A 17,101-nucleotide genomic window follows, 5' to 3' on the forward strand; every position below is an offset into this window, starting at 1 on the left:
TGTGCAATGGTGTGAATTTTTTCCTAGCTCTTGCAGTGTGAATAATGTCACTACCTTAACAATTACAACTAAAAATGATGTTGTCATGTTAATGTCAAAGATCCTTTAAAAAAAAATTATGTCCTCTCTATATCTGTTGGTCATGTTTCAGCAATGGTTATGATTTATTTATACAGATGAAATTTTCAGAAAATGACTATTTTGGCAATGTACTACAGACCCGCAAGTACACGGCCCAGTCTGACTTCTATTGGCTTAGAAAAGAAGTTCCAAAAACTGAGTGAGTAGACAAATATGATCTATATAATCACACGTCTGTTGGAAAAATACTACAGAAGAAGAAAAATCAACTATGCAGAAATGCGTATAAACATTTCTATGCTTAAAATCTTTTGTAAAAGTTTGGGGTGGTGATGATTTAGCACACACTATTCATATGCATAGAGCTTAAAGTTTGTATTTAATAAAAAATGGTAATGGAATTTCAATTAAAATTGGATTATTTCTTTTTGTCACAGTAAGAATTTGGAATGACACAGCAGGGAATTTTATGCAATACATTTTCTATTAATAGAATTGCTATTAAGAGATAATGAGTAATTACTATTAGCAGACAACATTATTAGTTACCTGCTGCTGATAGTAGTGATGTGGAATAAAAGAGAACTAATTTAATTTAACGTTTTAAAATTTATTTTTAAAAAAAGCCATGAAAACATACAGAATACCAGAACACATGCAAGTAATCAGTTCTCTTTTCTTACTGGTGGGTAATCAAATCCTTATAATGCTAATTAAAACAGAAACAGAAATCAGGTTGTCTAATCATGTTATTTAAAATTAGCCCTTGTACATAAAAATATATATTTAAATTAAGCACCTCGGCATCACTGTGCTGATCTTATCTCTCTATAAACTCTGATATCCTTACACATATTGGTTTGTATTTTATTCCCTGGGTGGTTTCCTTGACTTCAGTGAATCTTCTCAATGGGTAAGGCATTATGTTTCTTACTACAGTAGTAAGAAGTATTTTTTAAACATGATAAGGGCTTTTAGCAGTTTAACTTCAGTGGCAATATTCACAGCTAAAATCTCATGCACATGCTGCTTTAAAATTGCAAGGGTTAATCCTGAAGGGATAATTTTGAAGACTCTGCTATATCCTTGGATTCCACAGCTAGATCATAATAATATATTCGCTTTGCCCAATATGAGCTACCATAGAGCAGTGAAATAATATTTGCTTTCTTATAGAAATGGAGATAAACATTTTTTATCTTTCATTCTCTTGAAAGGAATTTTTAGTTGCACTAATGTGCACTGAATAGGGTCTTGGCATGATGGAAAATTTCAACTAGAAGGAAATTAATTGGGATGTAATCTCTGAAATGTATACCTTTAGGGCCATACTCTGAGAACTGTCACATCACTGGAATGCTTAAAAAATAAAGAATTGTTCAGCGGGAGACTGAATAATTTCTCTCTCATCCTATTTTTTTTTCTCCTTTCATTCAAGGATTTCCTGAAGGCAGCTTCTCTATCACCTTATTCATGCCCTAGTCTGGTAGATCAGTTCTCTTCTGACTTTGTCTTGCATGCAATATTAAAAACCAGATTTAAGAAAAGATATATAGAAATCTAATGGCCACATAGAGTGAGATTGTAGGTCTTCCTGGGCATGTCTATATGCATGTTGATATGTGCCCCCAGGGTTGCAGCAAGTTGAGCCAGGTCAGAGCAGCCCTGGCTGGCAGCCTGCCTGCTTGTGGAGGGAAGTGGGAGGTGCTTAGGGGGTGGGGGTGGGGGTCAGCCTGCCACCTCGAGGATGCTCCGACCTGGCTCAGTGTACTGCAGACATGCTAGCTGGGGCACGAGGGTGCTCCAGTGCCAAACCAGCCAGTAGGCTGACCCTGCACTGAAGCATCCTCATGCCCCAGCCAGTCAGCTCCCATGGAATGCTCCATCCACCCCACCATCTCAGCGTTCACGAGCTGCACCGGGTACCTCGAGGTACATAGAAAAAATATATAAATCTGTGTCTATGGCTGAATCGCTGATTCTGTGAATCAGAATCGAATCTTCAGATTCCGATTTGGCTGAATCGGGACAGCGATCCAAATCAGCTAATCGAATTACGAATCAGGCTGAATCCGAATCAAATACTGCCTGCTTCGCACACCCCTATGATGCACATAGGGAGCTGCAGTTAGAACGTGACCATCTTTTTTTCATTGAAAGTTGGCATTGTGACAAACATAGGTGCCTCTCCAAAAAATGGGGAAATGATTGCAAGAATTTTCAAAATTCCCCCTCTCCCTTAGTTTTTACATCTGACTCTAGTTTTAATAAGAGAAAATACCAGGGATGTATAGAGGAACAGCTTGCAATTGGGATGGACGAGGCACTGGAATTCATGCATGACATAAGTACTGGTGTTAGTGGAGTACTTCAAGCAAGGGGGCTGTTAGAGCAGTGGACAAGGAAAAAGATGCTATCTACAGTCAGTTGAGCTGATTAGAGCAAAGGGAAGGGAAAGCTGGGGCAGTGTGGAGAAGGTTAAAGTAGTCCAGCTGAAAGAGGATGAAAGATGGGAGTTTTTAAAGGATTTGTCATCTGTCTCTAGGACCATACACACACCTATTTTTTAACCCAAATTTGAATGTCCAGAGGACAATAACCTGGTTATCTCAATGACTGGATATATCTTTTGTAGTCTTCACTGCAAACTTATAAGCAGTGTCTGTGAAATTTGTTTCTTTTTCCACAGGACACAATCTGACACTAGAATGAATATGTTCATACCTCTTTGTTTGGCACTTGTTTAATATTAATCCTCCTCCTCTGAAACCTGGACATCTTCTCTAAGATTTTTTAAGTCTGGCAAAATATTTCATCATACTCAAATGAATTCAGATGCTGGGGAGTTGCTAACAATCTTGTTGGGAGACTGGGAGAGACAGAGTGTAAACAAGAATGAGCAAAAAAGCAATAAAAACTCTAAGTACCAGGAAGCCATTTATATCTGTTGAGCTTTTCTTGTCCCTTTTTGTTTTATTTCAAATTTTTTGAGGGTTCCTTGATCCCTGCCCCATTGTTGCTTGTAATCTCTAGTGCTCTGTGATTTCCCAGTTTTCCTTTATAGGTGTTACTGGGAATCAAGGTTCCAAGGTTTCCACTGTGCTTTTTTGATGGCTGTAGCTCAGGAAGGTCACACCTGCATGCACTCTAGCCACATGAAAATCAGTGAGCATGCTGCCTGAGATATACTAAGTTATTTGCTCAGTAATCCTGTAGGTAGGCTAGGCTGTCCAGTCAAAGGGAAGGCTTAAGAAGCCACTTGTGGCTTTTTTCCCATTCTATGAACATCATTTCGAGCGGTGATCTAGTGGGGCTGGTGTGTCCAGTATTACCACAGCTTTCACAGGCCTCCCCTGTTCCTGTACCCAGGGAGAGAGAACACGTAACCTGTTCAAGAATTCTTAATGCCTGGTGACTTATTATTACAAAATAAAGTGCATTATTAATAAGTGAAATGAGGAAATATTGCTTTTTAAGATAGTCTGCCATTTTACTAATTTATTTTATGTCCTTTTCTTATAGGAGAAGGCTTCATAGTACTGTGTTTCAGTTTCAAGCACTATTAATGACCCTATGCTGCCTTTTATTTTGAACTGGTTCTAGTGAACTGTGGATTCATGCATTTGTAGACTTTTTTTACAAATGATCTTTGCTATTTTATTTTTCACTACTTTGGATTAAGAGAATCAAGCTCACGTACACCTGAATGACCTCATCTGGATCCAGCGTCCTTTCAAAAACTCATCTTAGTAAAAAATAGTTTTAGCTTTATATTTTTTGCCATTCCCTGCACTCCTCTCTCTCCCCCTGGCCTTCCAATCCTCTCTTTTCACATTGTCAGAGCAGCATGTTTACTCCAGATGGTAGAAGGGCTGATGCCACAATAATGGGCGTAACAGGGAAATATGAACACCTACATCCTCTAAAGTCACTGTTAATGCTTTCATATCAGCTAGAAGAGGTTGCCCTTTCTCGTTTCTGATAGAAATTGCTTCTTTACAGACATTAAGTCTACAGTTCTGTGCTCAGTGCTTTTCTGATTGCTTGTGATGCTGCAGGACATTGCTGTGCTGCAAAAGGGACATGATTTCTTTACATGTGAATAACAGATGATGAAACCACTAATTAAAATTGTAACTAAAAGATGTTAGGACATTTACAGGAAATGTTGATGCTATGTTCTTTCTTCTATTTTTATGGTTAGATATTATCTCACAGGAAGTATAGAAAAATCAAGTATGGCTTTAAAATTTTGGAAGAATCTAGAATATATGCCCAAATAGAGAATAGAAGGAGCAACAGTAGTTTCTTCACTTTAAATTTAATACACAAACATAATTTTTTCTTCATAGAGTCTTTAGGTATGATTATTTCCCTTTTTAGTGCAATAAGATAAAATCTGATCTCATTGAAAGGGCACAAGATATTCAAAATAAGGTTGAGTTTAATCTGAAAACAATGGCATTTCAGTGATTTAACTATAGATGCTACTTTTTAATATGCACATCACTGTGGTACCCAAGTGCCATGTATAAATCTGTGACCTACACTATTGTTGTCAGTAAAGTACTTTTATTCTCCCTTACTCCCTGGATACAGCTAATGTTTCTATCTGGTTAAAAAATGTTTCACTGAGAAATTATTCAAGGTCATGCTTCAACCCTCATTAAATATGGGAAGCTTGCAAGAAATGGGCTTTGCATAAGTTTTTGGCTCATTCTGATCTCAGAATATTCTGTTCATTACCCCAAAACATTTTACCATGGGCTCTGTCCTCATTGAGAAAGAAACAGTTTCCAAAATAGCCAGACCCCAAATCAAGTCTTCATGGTTATTATAAGGAATGTGAAGTGGATCCAGACTGAACTGGCAGCCAGTTAAATGTTCATTCTTTCTTGTAGGCTGCTGAGTGTTGCATAAATTGACATTTCTATCAGCTTTTGAAGATGGAAATTTAGGCAGAATGAGATATAGTAATCTCATTTTGAAGTTAGAACTACATGGCATAAAGTGCAGCACCAACAATGGGACTAAATGCTCAGCACCAACAATGGGACTAAATAATGTATTTCCACTCTTTTAACTTCTTTGTTTCAGTATTCCCCAAGTGTTTGTCTATAACTCATCGACTTGAATTGACAGCACTTGGGGGTTCCAAAGTTACCTCCCATTCAAATACAAGCCAGGCCCTTCCATGATGAGGCAAAGTTAGCTACACTCAGTTAGGCATGGTTGCTTCCAAATGACTGCACCACATCATTAAAAATAGTTAATCTGGTTAACAGTTATTGTGAATGAATGTGAAACTGAAAAAATTTCAATCCTAGTAAATGCTTCCTTTTATTGATCCTTCTTCACCACAAGCACGAACCTTCATCTGACTTTCTTTATCTTCCTAATTTAATATGCTGTTTCATCACTTTATTACAAAGAACACTCTTGGGGGCTGGAGGGGAGTCTTCAGTTTCTCCAAAATAAACTCAGCAGGGAGCATTATCTTGGCAATTAGAGTCTACAAAATGATGGATGGGTAAGAGATGCATATAACTTCATCCTTTGATGTTTTAATTGACTAATTCTCTGGTTCCTGCAGTGTAAAATAGACTGCACAACTCTAAACATCAAGTGCGAGAGAGAGGCAGATAAATGTATTGATTAAGGGAAGCACACTACCATTTTAAGATACCATCCTTTATTGCACAATTTAACTAAGAATTGCAATTGGCAGCAAAAGCACATTAAGAATATAACTCACCAGATAACTAATTCAGAGGCTGATGCTATTTTAAAACAGTTATGGTGTACTTCAGTGATACTTGCAGCATGCATTTTCAATTTTCTGTCATGATACATTTTCTAGGTTCTCAATAAGTGCTCTCTTACTCTTTCTATCCTATTTTCTTCATATGCGCCATTGCGCTCTCAACTCTCTTCTCACCCAGTGCAATCTCTTAAATCCATTCTTAATGCAGATATTTAACAGATCCCAACCCAGTCTCTTCTTCCCCTGACCTACAGGCTGTCCGGTTTTGGCAGAGCCATGTCTAGGCACGAAGTGGGTGCTTGCTTCCAGTATTGAAGCACTGCAGACCTCCTTTATTAGAGAGTACTTAATAGGGCTGTGTGAAGCTCGGTTGCTGATTCAGTTTGGCAGAGATTTGGCCTGATTTGGTGGCTGAATTTCCGAATCTGAATTGAATCAGGAGACCCTTTAATCTCTCCAAATGGAACTGGAACCCTCTGAATCGATTTGGAAAGATGGAGAAAGATTTGTCGATTCAGACATAGACACAGCTTTAAATGTTTTTTCTGCATACCCCAAGGTACCAGGTGGCTTGTGAATACTAAGATGCTGGGATGGATGGAGCATCCCACAGGAGTGCAAGGGGGGTCCCCAGTACGCTCAGTAGCAGACCCAGAAGTGGACAAGAAGCACTGTTGCTTCTGGATTCGGCCAAATTGAATTCGATGTGGGGACCCCCTGCATCTCCCCAGCTTGGCAACTGGTGTCTCCTGGGTCTGGGGGGGCACCCAGGGTCCCCTGTGGCTGATCACCAAGTCGGGGAGGTGTGGGAGGGCCCTCCAGTGTGCTTGGCGGTGGACCCAGAAGTGGACTGGAAGTACTTCTGGTCAGCTTCTGGGTTCACTGCCGAGCATGTGGGGACCCCCTCCCTTGTGCTCCTGTGGGACGCTTCATCTGCTCCAGCATTGCAGCATTCATGAGCTGCACCTGGTACCTCGAGGTATATAGAAAAAACATTTAAAGTTGCTTCTCCGAATCAGCATTGAATCTTCAGATTCGGCCAAATTGTATCGGGGACAGTGATCCGAATCAATGAATCAAATCACTGTTCCTGATTCGGGCCGAGTCCAAATCGACTAGTGCCCGTTTTGCTCACCCCTAGTACTTACAGCATATTGCCTGCTTGAGTGTATAAGAGTTTGTTCACATCATATGAGGCACGGGGAAAGGAGCATGGGACTGGAATGAGCCATCTGGGCTATCAAGTCCAGTTACGTTCTCAGGTAACCATTTGGTGGTCTTATGGCAGGAATCCAATTATTTGGAAATGAATAAAGTGGTCTCCTGAATTTGGGTTTAAAAGCATAGATGCACCCCAAGCAAAAGTACATCTATGGATGCCACAGTTGCTGTTGCCAGCTTGGCCATTGCCACAACCCCTCCTGTCCAGGGTGCAGAACTGAGTGATTATTATGTCACTTCTGTGAACCTTTGTAAAGGCACCTACTATTGTTACTGGTCCAAAACTGGTCCGGATGTTTATCCATATGAGGGCTTAAGGAACAGGCATGCATAATGTACTACAAAAAACCTCTCTAAAATTTTACTTTTAAATTCCACCTTTCTAAAGGGGAATGAAAATGCTTAATATAGAGTCATTGTAAAAGCATTCACTGAAATTTATCTTTCAAGATTTTTTTAATCCCCTGGGTACTGCATTAGGCCCAAAGACCACCAATTGAACAGCCCTGGTAGCTGGTGACAGCCCTGTCGATTTAGAAGTATCAACATGAAGAATAACAAGGAAAGATCAATACCAATTGAAAATCCTTATTTGCAAGCTACTGCTTTATTTTGAGTTTATTATCAACTATGTTTTTGTTAATAAGTGACTTTGGAGGGACAGTGTAGGTTAATACTTGTAGAGCAGCATTTTACATCCTGCCTTGAGCGGGGGCCTGGATTAGATGAACTTGTGAGGCTTCTCCCAGCCCTACTTTCCTATGATTCCTGTGATCTTCTAGCATTAACTAACCTGTGTAAAGAACAGTTCAAACATGTAACAAGTATCTTTACTCGAGTCAGTAGTCCAATTGGAGGCAATATGTTAGATATGTGACTTAAAAGCCTAATCCAACAAACATATATTTATAGGGAATATAGACCCCTCAGCCAGAGCTGTAGATTCTGGTAGGGGGGCCTTATGCCTAGTTCCCTTTCTGGATCTGGTCTTCAGTCCTTTTTCATTATCCTCTGGACCTCACTACAGAGTGCTTCACTATTAACCACTGATTTGTAGTTATTGAAAGCCATCACGCTCTCCCCAGGCCCCTGGAATATGTTTACTGAAGAGATCTGTTCTCTCAACTCAACAATCATGCCTCCCACCATTCTGCACATTTATGGGAGGATGCCATAATGTTTCGATCAGGGATCAAATCCTAATTATGCCATTACCATTAGCCAGTGCAGGGGGAAATCTGGGATCATAATACTGGGCACCCCCTGCACTGGCAAATAGAAAGGCAGGTCAAGTGAACTGGTACAGTCCTAGGACAGGGACCAATAAACATCCGTAAGAACTACTTCACAGTTAGGGCGGCTAGGATCTGGAACCAGCTTCCAAGGGAAGTGGTGCTGGCTCCTACCCTGGGGGTCTTTAAGAAGTGGCTTGCTGCCTCCCTGACTGGGGTCACTTGAGCCCAGTTTTCCTCCTGCCCAGGCAGGTGGTCGGACTTGAAGATCTACAAGGTCCCTTCCGACCCTACTTCTTTGATTCTATGAAACATCTGATGTCCTATTTAATGGTTTCACTTAATGATTCAAGACTATGATATGGGCCTGTTGAGAGGCCAGATGCACCCTGGGAAGGGGGCTGAATGTACAGGGGCTGAGTGAGAGGCCAGGTCAGCTTGGAGAATGAGGAGCTGAGTACACAAGGGCCTAGTGAGGAGCCAGGCAAGCCCTGGAAGAAGGGCTGGGAGTTAGTGGGCCTGTTGAGGAGCTAGGCAAGCCCTGAGCCTAGGGACAGACATTCAAAAAGCCTGAGCCTGAATTGATTCAATCTTTGCAGGGTAGTCTAACCTGGCTAGGCTAAATCAGTCTTGTAACCTGACAGATATCCCAGAAATGCAGGCACATGCCTGCAGTGTCTCAGGCTAGAAGCCGGGGGGTGGGGGTGGTACTAGAACAACCCTCCCTTCCACAGCATGGAGCTGAGCGGGGCATGGCCAGGCTCCCACAGGTGCTCCGATTAGCCCAGCAGGGAATTGATAACAGTGTTGATCACCCAATTAAGAAAACAATGGAGGGACACTACCAGTTACTTGTTGACTCTGCCTGTTGATTCAGCACAACCATAGCCAGCAAGTGGTTTGCTAGCTAATATACAGACACCTCCTCAGCAAGGCAGATGGGAGGGGGGAATTTCTGCTTAGCAGGGAGTGGTGAGAGGAGTGGGGAAGCAGCTCACAGTCTCTGGAGCTCCAGCCAGAGTGGAGGGGAGGGGCCAGCCCTGCTGTGGAGCAGAGAGCCCCGTCCAGCCCAGAGAGCACGCCAGGATGCTGGGGGAGTCTGGTTTATCTTAAACCAGCAAGGGGTCTGGGACAGACATTGCATAAACCAGTTTGAGCCAAATCGGTTAAGTCTGATACTACATTCAACTAGGTTTATCTCAAGCCAGTTTCAACAATTCTTAAATTGGTTTACGTGCACTGAACATCTGTTCTGTTACAGGTTTAAACTAGTTTCTGATCACTTAAACAGGTTTATGTGTGTGATGTCTGTCCGTGGTCTGAGAGAAGGGGTGGATGTGTGAGAGACCTAGTAAGTCTGGCAGAGCACCAGGGCCTATTGAGGGGCCTGGATCAGCCCAGAGAAGGAATGGGGGCTGTGGTAAGAAAGATCTATTAGGGAATCTGGGTAAGCCCAGAGAAGGGATAATCTATGGAGGAGCCCAAGAGGGAAGACCCACAGAAAAGAGAGGGCTGGCTGCTTTGGGGGCTGACTTTGAGAACCTCAAATGGTCCAAGGTGGGGCCCAAGTCCAGGAAGAGCCAAAGGGTGAAATAGCCCACTGGGAGAAACTGCCAGAACTGGGAGCCTGGAGTCTTGATTGACCTGGAGGTGGGGCTGGGGCCTAGGAGAGGCCAAAGGTCCCTGTGAGGGGGCCACAGACAAGAGGGAGGGGTCAAGTAGTGGGCAGCCCAGGATGATGATGGCTGGTGCTGAGGAGGAGGGATCAAGGACAAGGGTCCGAGAGTGAGCTGGGGGCCAGAGATGGAGTATTCAGAGTGGAGATGGAGCCAAGGCCAGGGGCCTGGTGGTTAGCAGCCCAGGAGGGGTATAGGACATCTAGGGGAAGCCCAGAGAGGGACAAAGAAGATCAAGCAGGCCAGGAGACTGGTCCTGGGTAAGACCTAAAACTGCACCGTACTGGAGTTGGTTGGTGTGGTGAGGTGGCCTCCATGAAATGCCTTGCATGGGCCACTCCAGGGAAAGGTGACAATGGGGTGCTGGAAAGCCTCAGCTCCCACTGCCTTGTGGGTTACCCTGTGGAGAGGGAGCACACCTTGACACAAAAGCACTTGGTAAGGAAGACCATGTGGACCACAGGGGGCCAGGGAGGGGCCAGGCAAGACCGGGACTGTGTGGGTCCAGAGGCCCAGTGAGAGGGGCCTGTGGATCATAGTGAGGCCCAGCAAGCATAGTAAGACCAGAGGGGTCCAGCGGCCCAGCAAGGGGCCGGGAATAGAGTGCAGGACCAAATGGGTGTAAGGGCCTGGAGGGTGTCCAGGAATGTGGAAAACTAAAAGGGTCCAGGGCAAGGGACCAAAAGGAGCTGGCAGCCTAGAGAGGGGCCAGAGAGAGAGACCGAGGGGTCTGGTAGTCCAGGAAGTGGTTGCACGAGACTGAGGAGTTTGAGGACCCAGAGAGAGGCTGGAGGAGAGACCAAAGGGTCTGGCAGTCTGACTGGGAGCCAAGAGAGAGACTGAGGGGTCAGAAGCTCAGAGTGGGGCCGAGAGAGGCCGAGGGTCAGAAGGCCCAGTTAGGAGTTGTTTCAGCAGTAGGTTGAACATCAATAAGTATGCCATCTGCAAGGCATGGGACATGGTGTAGAGGAGGTATGGAGCCATGTGATAGGCCCATAAGGTCATTACCACAAGTCAGGTGGTCATTATAGTAAGATCAGGGCAGCCTCCCACGCATTATATATCTATTAACATCAAGGCATAACAGGAGAGAGCAGGGCAGACTGCCCTAAGTATTTCAAATTTTTTTGGGGTATCCTATGACACTGGCAGTCAACGATTGTGGGTCCCGCCCCGGGACTGTACTGGGACTGGTCCCAGAGCGTTGACATTCAGCCAGCATCAGGCTGCATGGTGAGGACCTTGCCATATGTTCAATTTAAAATGCAATGGAAACCAGCCACAAAATAATTGCATGTGGTTTTGCATTTTGTGATGCCATTATTTGCCTGAGTGGGTGGCTGGGTTACAATTTGAGATGTGATTAGCTTGTTAATCACATCCAAAATATAATGTCTGCCAGGGGCCCAGTGATAAAAAGCAAAGCAGAGGCCATCCAAATGGGAAGTAGTTTCTTACTTCTGTTCCCAAATGGGGCATGTCTATACAGTAGCATAACTAGAAATATGTGAATAGACCACGTGTTAAGGCACTGATTTAGGGTGCACCAGAGTGGTGGCTTCTTGGGAGCCCCTGTGGCAGCAGCTGCAACAGGTGTGTGGGGAGCTCTGCTAGAATTCAGGGAGCCCATGCCTCCCTTGTGTTCTCTTGCCCAGGGCACTTTCAGCCATATCACTGAAATCATCCTAAGTAGCATGACTAGGCATCCTGCCAAAAGTTGTAGCAATGGCTTTTCTACTGCAAAGCAGCGAATCCTGGTATCAATGTGCCTGAGCATTCCCCATATAACCTGCCTACAGGCAAAACCCAGAAGTATGCCCTTGAGACTGCTCAGGGCTTGCCCCTGCACACAGGCCCCTTAGTGCTAGGACTTGTCATTGTCCTTGTGCAGACAAGCTCAAAGAGGCCAAAAACTAAACAGGCTTATCTGCTCATTCCTATGTACTCATTCCTCTGGTTTCTGCAGGTAGCTTCTCCATGAGTATGTTATAGCACTGAAGAGAAGTTTGCACTGCTGCTGTCTGTATTGCTTTTGTTCTGTATAAATAAAGGACTTCTGTCTCTAAGGCTGGCATTGAGTGGCAGCTTTACAAACTCTAAAATCATTTTTAAAAGAACACAAAATACAATAAGTGCTAGCCAATGTGGCCTCTTCCTAATCTGCTAAGCACTTTTTTACTATGTTCATTTAAAATAATGTCAGTAGACAATAGATTTAAATGACAGCAAATGTGAAATGGGAGAAATAATTAACTTTTTATGCAGCTAATGGTTTTTAATTTCTTGGTGCCATTTGATTGAGTTAGCCTTTTATTTTTGTTCATTCCATTCGTAAGCTCTGAGCACTGACAACCAATATATTTTCTTTTACTACTGTTTGTACAGGTGGTTTACCAGTCCTACTACTGTCAATGCTTTCTATAGTGCATCTACCAACCAGATCAGTGAGTACCTGACCTTTATCCCTTCCTTATGTATTGGAAAGACATGGTTTAAGGTTGTATATTCTCATATGACTGCCCTAGGAGTTATGACACTTTACAGTCTGAAAATCATCCCTAAGAGGTGTCTGCTTGGCCATGTACAAATTAAAATAACTTAAGTTACTTTTGGAAATATGAACAGTGATTCATTCCATAATCTTTCAATAATACAGCATATTGGTACCAAAAACAGGTACAAAGGAATCAATAAAGTTACATTTTGATCTCTATCACATATGCAAAGCTCCTTTGATGTCCATGGGCATAAACAATATTTTCAAGAGCTACATTTGACCTTCTGTCTCAGCTGTGTTACATTCTCATCTCATAATCATAGCACAACGGGCCTCTGGCATTAACTTCAGTGCTCCAGTTATTTAAAAGACATTCTGGCTAGCTGGCCTATTCATACCACTTTCTAGTTTCAAGGTGCTGTGAGATATTATGGCTGAAATTTTCAAAGCTGTCTAGGAGGGTTGGGTGTCCAATTTCCTTTCATTATGATGGGGATTTTGAATTCAGATCTTGTAAGAAGCTTTGGCGATATTCAGTCTATATTTCTAAGGCAGTATGGATGATTGTGTTATTTTTATTATGGTTCTTCTTTTATTTCCCAGCTGTGAGTTCATTCCCTTTCACCTTCTGTGGCTGCAGGCTTTGCATACAGCTGGGGTACCATAACACAGCCTTGTCAAAGATTGCTAGTTGGCTCCCCCACCATTTTTCTAACTCACTCCTTATTATGCAGTGGAGTAATTCTTAAGAATAATGTAATGAAAACAGCACAGTGGAGATAGAGAGGAAGTACGTCTTGTGTTTAAAGAAGGGACTTAGCAGTCACACATGCTGGGTCTCAGCTCTTCTGAATAGCTTGTGCCTCTGGGGAAGTCACTTAACTTCTCTGCGTTGGAGTGTACTCATTTTTAAAATGGGTGCAATTATTAGGCAATTCCTTGTCTTAAAATTAGTCTCAGAAGTAGATTGTTTCACTTTTAATAAAAGAACACTCCCATTAAACAACTGCTTTTTTTCTGGTCCCTTGAATAGTCATTTAAGACACCATTTCACTGAACTGATTAATTCCCTAAAGCACATAAGTCCATTTAAGCAGAAACATCCCCAGTTTTGTCAAATGCGTAGTATGAATAATATTAAAGTTTAGACAACACAGAATGAGAGCTGTTGTTGTTACCTATGCTTTAATATTGAATCCTTTCACATTTCAGCATCATTCAGCTTTCCCAGCTGCTCTGACACAGCACATTAGAGAAGGCTAAAATGAGAGGCTAGACTTATTGATGTTGAATTTCACACTCACTGTGCCTAACCATATCACGAAGCTGAGAGCTGTCAAATGTAACCAATCAGTCATGGGTATAGAAGCAATTGTATTTTATATCATAAGTACTGACCTTCTTGTACTGCTTGTGTTTGACCTTGAAATTTGGCTAGTATTGTTCACTGTTTTTTTAAGGCTGTTCTCAGGAACTACATGGCTCTCTTTGAACAAGTTTATATCTAGTGTGGCATTTGCTACTGCATAGGAGTGGGATGCAAGTGTAAACATGCCTTGCAAATTATGTGGGCAAAGGAGAAGTTAACAAAGAAAGATGCAGAACAAACATGATATTTACACTGAAACTAGCCCCTTTTTAGATGCCAGAGGTATTTGCTGAAATCAGGAGGGTGGCCCTCAGTATTTCATATGACTCTCAGACCTCTGCTTAAAGTTTCAGGGAAGAACTCTTCCCTATTAGCTGAGATGGTATTCACAATTTAAATATACCTGAGGTGGTCATACTCAACCTTTCAGTGACCTTCATTCACAAGGGCTAGTAGACTACCTCTTAAGGCAATGTTTTTAGTAGCTGTCTCTAATGAATGCTTGAGGGGCTGGAGAAATAATGAAGAAATTGGGGCTATGGCCTCTTCTCCTTAGATACTGTTATGTTTGTATTCTCTTTACTTTTAATTAAGGGTTCACTGACTGGCATATTTGTAAACTGATTTTTAAGTAAAGAATAGAGCTCGTTATGGTCCTGGATACACAACACACAAACAACAGTAATGCACATGGGTTTTATATCCTAATAGAAATTATATTTGTCTGGAGGCAACAGATGATCAGTTATCCTAAGGTCACTGCTGCAGCAGGTACTACTTATAGTGTCTTGCCACTCTGAATCATGTGAGATGGTAATTGTCTGTTTGCACTGAGCAGAGGACCACTCCTGAATAGATGCAGACACACGACAATGATATGTTGCAACTTATATCAGTACAACTTTTCCTTTCCCCAGGATAACACTAGTACAGTGCTTCTCAACTTTTTTAGATTCAAGGCAACCTCTCCTTAAGTTTTCTGAATTTAGTGGCAATCTGGTTGAAAACCATGGTGATAGAGGAACACTGAGAAAATATTTTTTTTCTTGCAGTCTTGATTTCCAGTTAGTTGTGTCTCTTAAATTAAAATAAAAGCTCTTAAAATGATTTTTTAAGAAAGGGATTTTTATGTAAAAACTGCTTTTAAAATGAATAGCTCAGAGAGAGCTTGGGGAGCACTGATCCCTCTTCTCAGCCTCTCTTACAAATCAGGGCTTCCTGTGCTACTTATATTGGGCCAGGCAAGTTCAGAGTACAGCACAGCTCTGCAAAACAATCTCTGACATAGTCCAGGCCAACCTCCTTTGGCTGGGGGAGCAGTTGTCACTGTGCTGATAGGAACAGTCCTGGTCAAAGGCACCAGAACTGCAGTCAGGGACTGAAGGCATAACTATTTTGTGGTAATGGTGGCAGCAGTGCTGGCATCACAGCAGCTCTGGCAGGTTTCTGGGGTGACCTGTTTGAGAACCTCTGTTTTAATAAGTTACACTGGGGTAAGGCTTTGTGTCATGTGTCTAGGCTGTATGGGAAACGAATGTTATATTCCCATCAGAAATTCAAGATCATCCAATCGGGAGGCAGAGATATAAAAGGCAATCAATCAAAGTAACTAACTGTAGCAACCCAAATTTTAAATGGTTACAAAACTTGCTTGCAAGGAATCTAGAGACAAAGCATTTGTCTGCTTTGAACCATGGGTTTTGAATAGCAGATATGCTCAGCTTAGTCCTGTTTTGGATGAACAAGAAATCTTTAGACTTTTTTTTAGACAAGAAATCTTTGGATCTGCAACATGTCTTCCGAGCATACCCATACCTCCCCAGCATTCTCTCACCCATCACAGACATCTCTGTTCCAGTAAGGGATAAAGCACTGATGGCCATTTCTTCTACCTTGAGCATTTGGTAGTTCTCCTCACCATATTTCCTGCCCCTCACAGCACAATGCTCTTTCCCACTTATGCCTAAGAGAATGATTCAAAATATGATCTGCAGCCGTGATATTTCCAACCCTCATTAAACAATATCATGTGTTTAAGGAAGCACCAAAAATTCCAGAACGGCAAATTCTGAATGTTTTTAATTTTACCTTGATTATTACACTACTGAGTACTAACGCAAAAAGAAAGAATGTCACCTACTGCAACACCAGATCTCCATTAGTAGAAAGAAGAAACATAATGATTTTAAAATGGAATAGTTAGATTTGGGAGAATACAACATCTGCACTAGGATAAAATGGGTGACAATCTTTTGTTTATCTATTACCAATTCTTAGCTTTAAAATTTGGGTCCACACTATGAAATTGGCAACACAGGTACAGACTTTATGGACATGCATTAGAGATCTGCTTAATACAATTCTGAACAACATGCATGTGTATTTAGGATCTCCATTTTATTTGTCTCACACTTGTCTACATACCAGGTTAACTATCCATTCAAAAGCTATTCTCAGGAAGTCAATTCAATTAGTCAGAAGGGAAGAGGCACTCATGTAATTTGAAAAGTGGTTTTGCTAACTCTAGTCCTAGTAGATTAAAAATTATACAAGACAGAAATTGGAGATGGAGCCAAAGATTTAAAGCCAAAACCAATTTTCTCATGTTACTGTGGGTTACATCTCTTGTTCTGATTCAGGATCAGTGGCATTACTAGCGGGGAGCAACCAGAGCAACCACACCAGGTCCTAACTGGGTGGGTTGGGTGGGGAGAGTACAAAAAAGAAAATGGCTCAATTGTGCCAGCAGTGGTGGAAGCAACCAGAAATCACTGCTGTCCTGTGTGGCAGCTGCCCTGGGCACCCAACCATGTCATTACACTGCTGCTCAGGCTAAATTTCAATGTACAGTCAAGTTAAATATAATTATTTTTACTTATTTGGACAAGTAATACTATCTCCCTGTCCCTCAGTTTATCCATCTGCAAAATGCGGTCAGTAGCATTTGTCTAATGAATTCATTGGCAAATGAATTCATTAATAGTAAAGCAGTCTGATGGGAGGCCACGATATGAGTGCAGAGTTTTAACATTTGAAATATACTTCATCATGCTGCCATCTTTCTTGGTAGGGAGATAGGTTGAAAGTTGTAATGACAATTAAAATGTATGAAGCACTTTTCCTTGATGCAGATCAAAGGTGCTATTATTTTTTTCAGATTCAGAAGAAATTCAGAGCGACACAATTTAAAAGTAGGTCAGGTATATTCCATTCCCTGCAAAACTGGGAAATGTTTTGGAAGTATATTCTGAGCAAGAAGAG

General features: G+C 42.0%; 1 protein-coding gene across 1 annotated transcript in view; it reads left to right on the forward strand.

Annotated features, from left to right (window-relative positions):
* Positions 1 to 17,101, forward strand: part of PHEX (phosphate regulating endopeptidase homolog X-linked) — a 184,643-nt gene that overhangs the window by 132,961 nt on the left and 34,581 nt on the right. The window contains exons 14-15 of the mRNA XM_006033924.3: positions 177 to 280; positions 12,360 to 12,418. Coding sequence (XP_006033986.1) covers positions 177 to 280; positions 12,360 to 12,418 — 163 coding nt within the window. The remainder of the gene's footprint in view (positions 1 to 176; positions 281 to 12,359; positions 12,419 to 17,101) is intronic.

The sequence above is a fragment of the Alligator sinensis genome, unplaced genomic scaffold, assembly GCF_000455745.1.
Source record: "Alligator sinensis unplaced genomic scaffold, ASM45574v1 scaffold926_1, whole genome shotgun sequence".
In the NCBI taxonomy this organism is placed as follows: domain Eukaryota; kingdom Metazoa; phylum Chordata; order Crocodylia; family Alligatoridae; genus Alligator; species Alligator sinensis.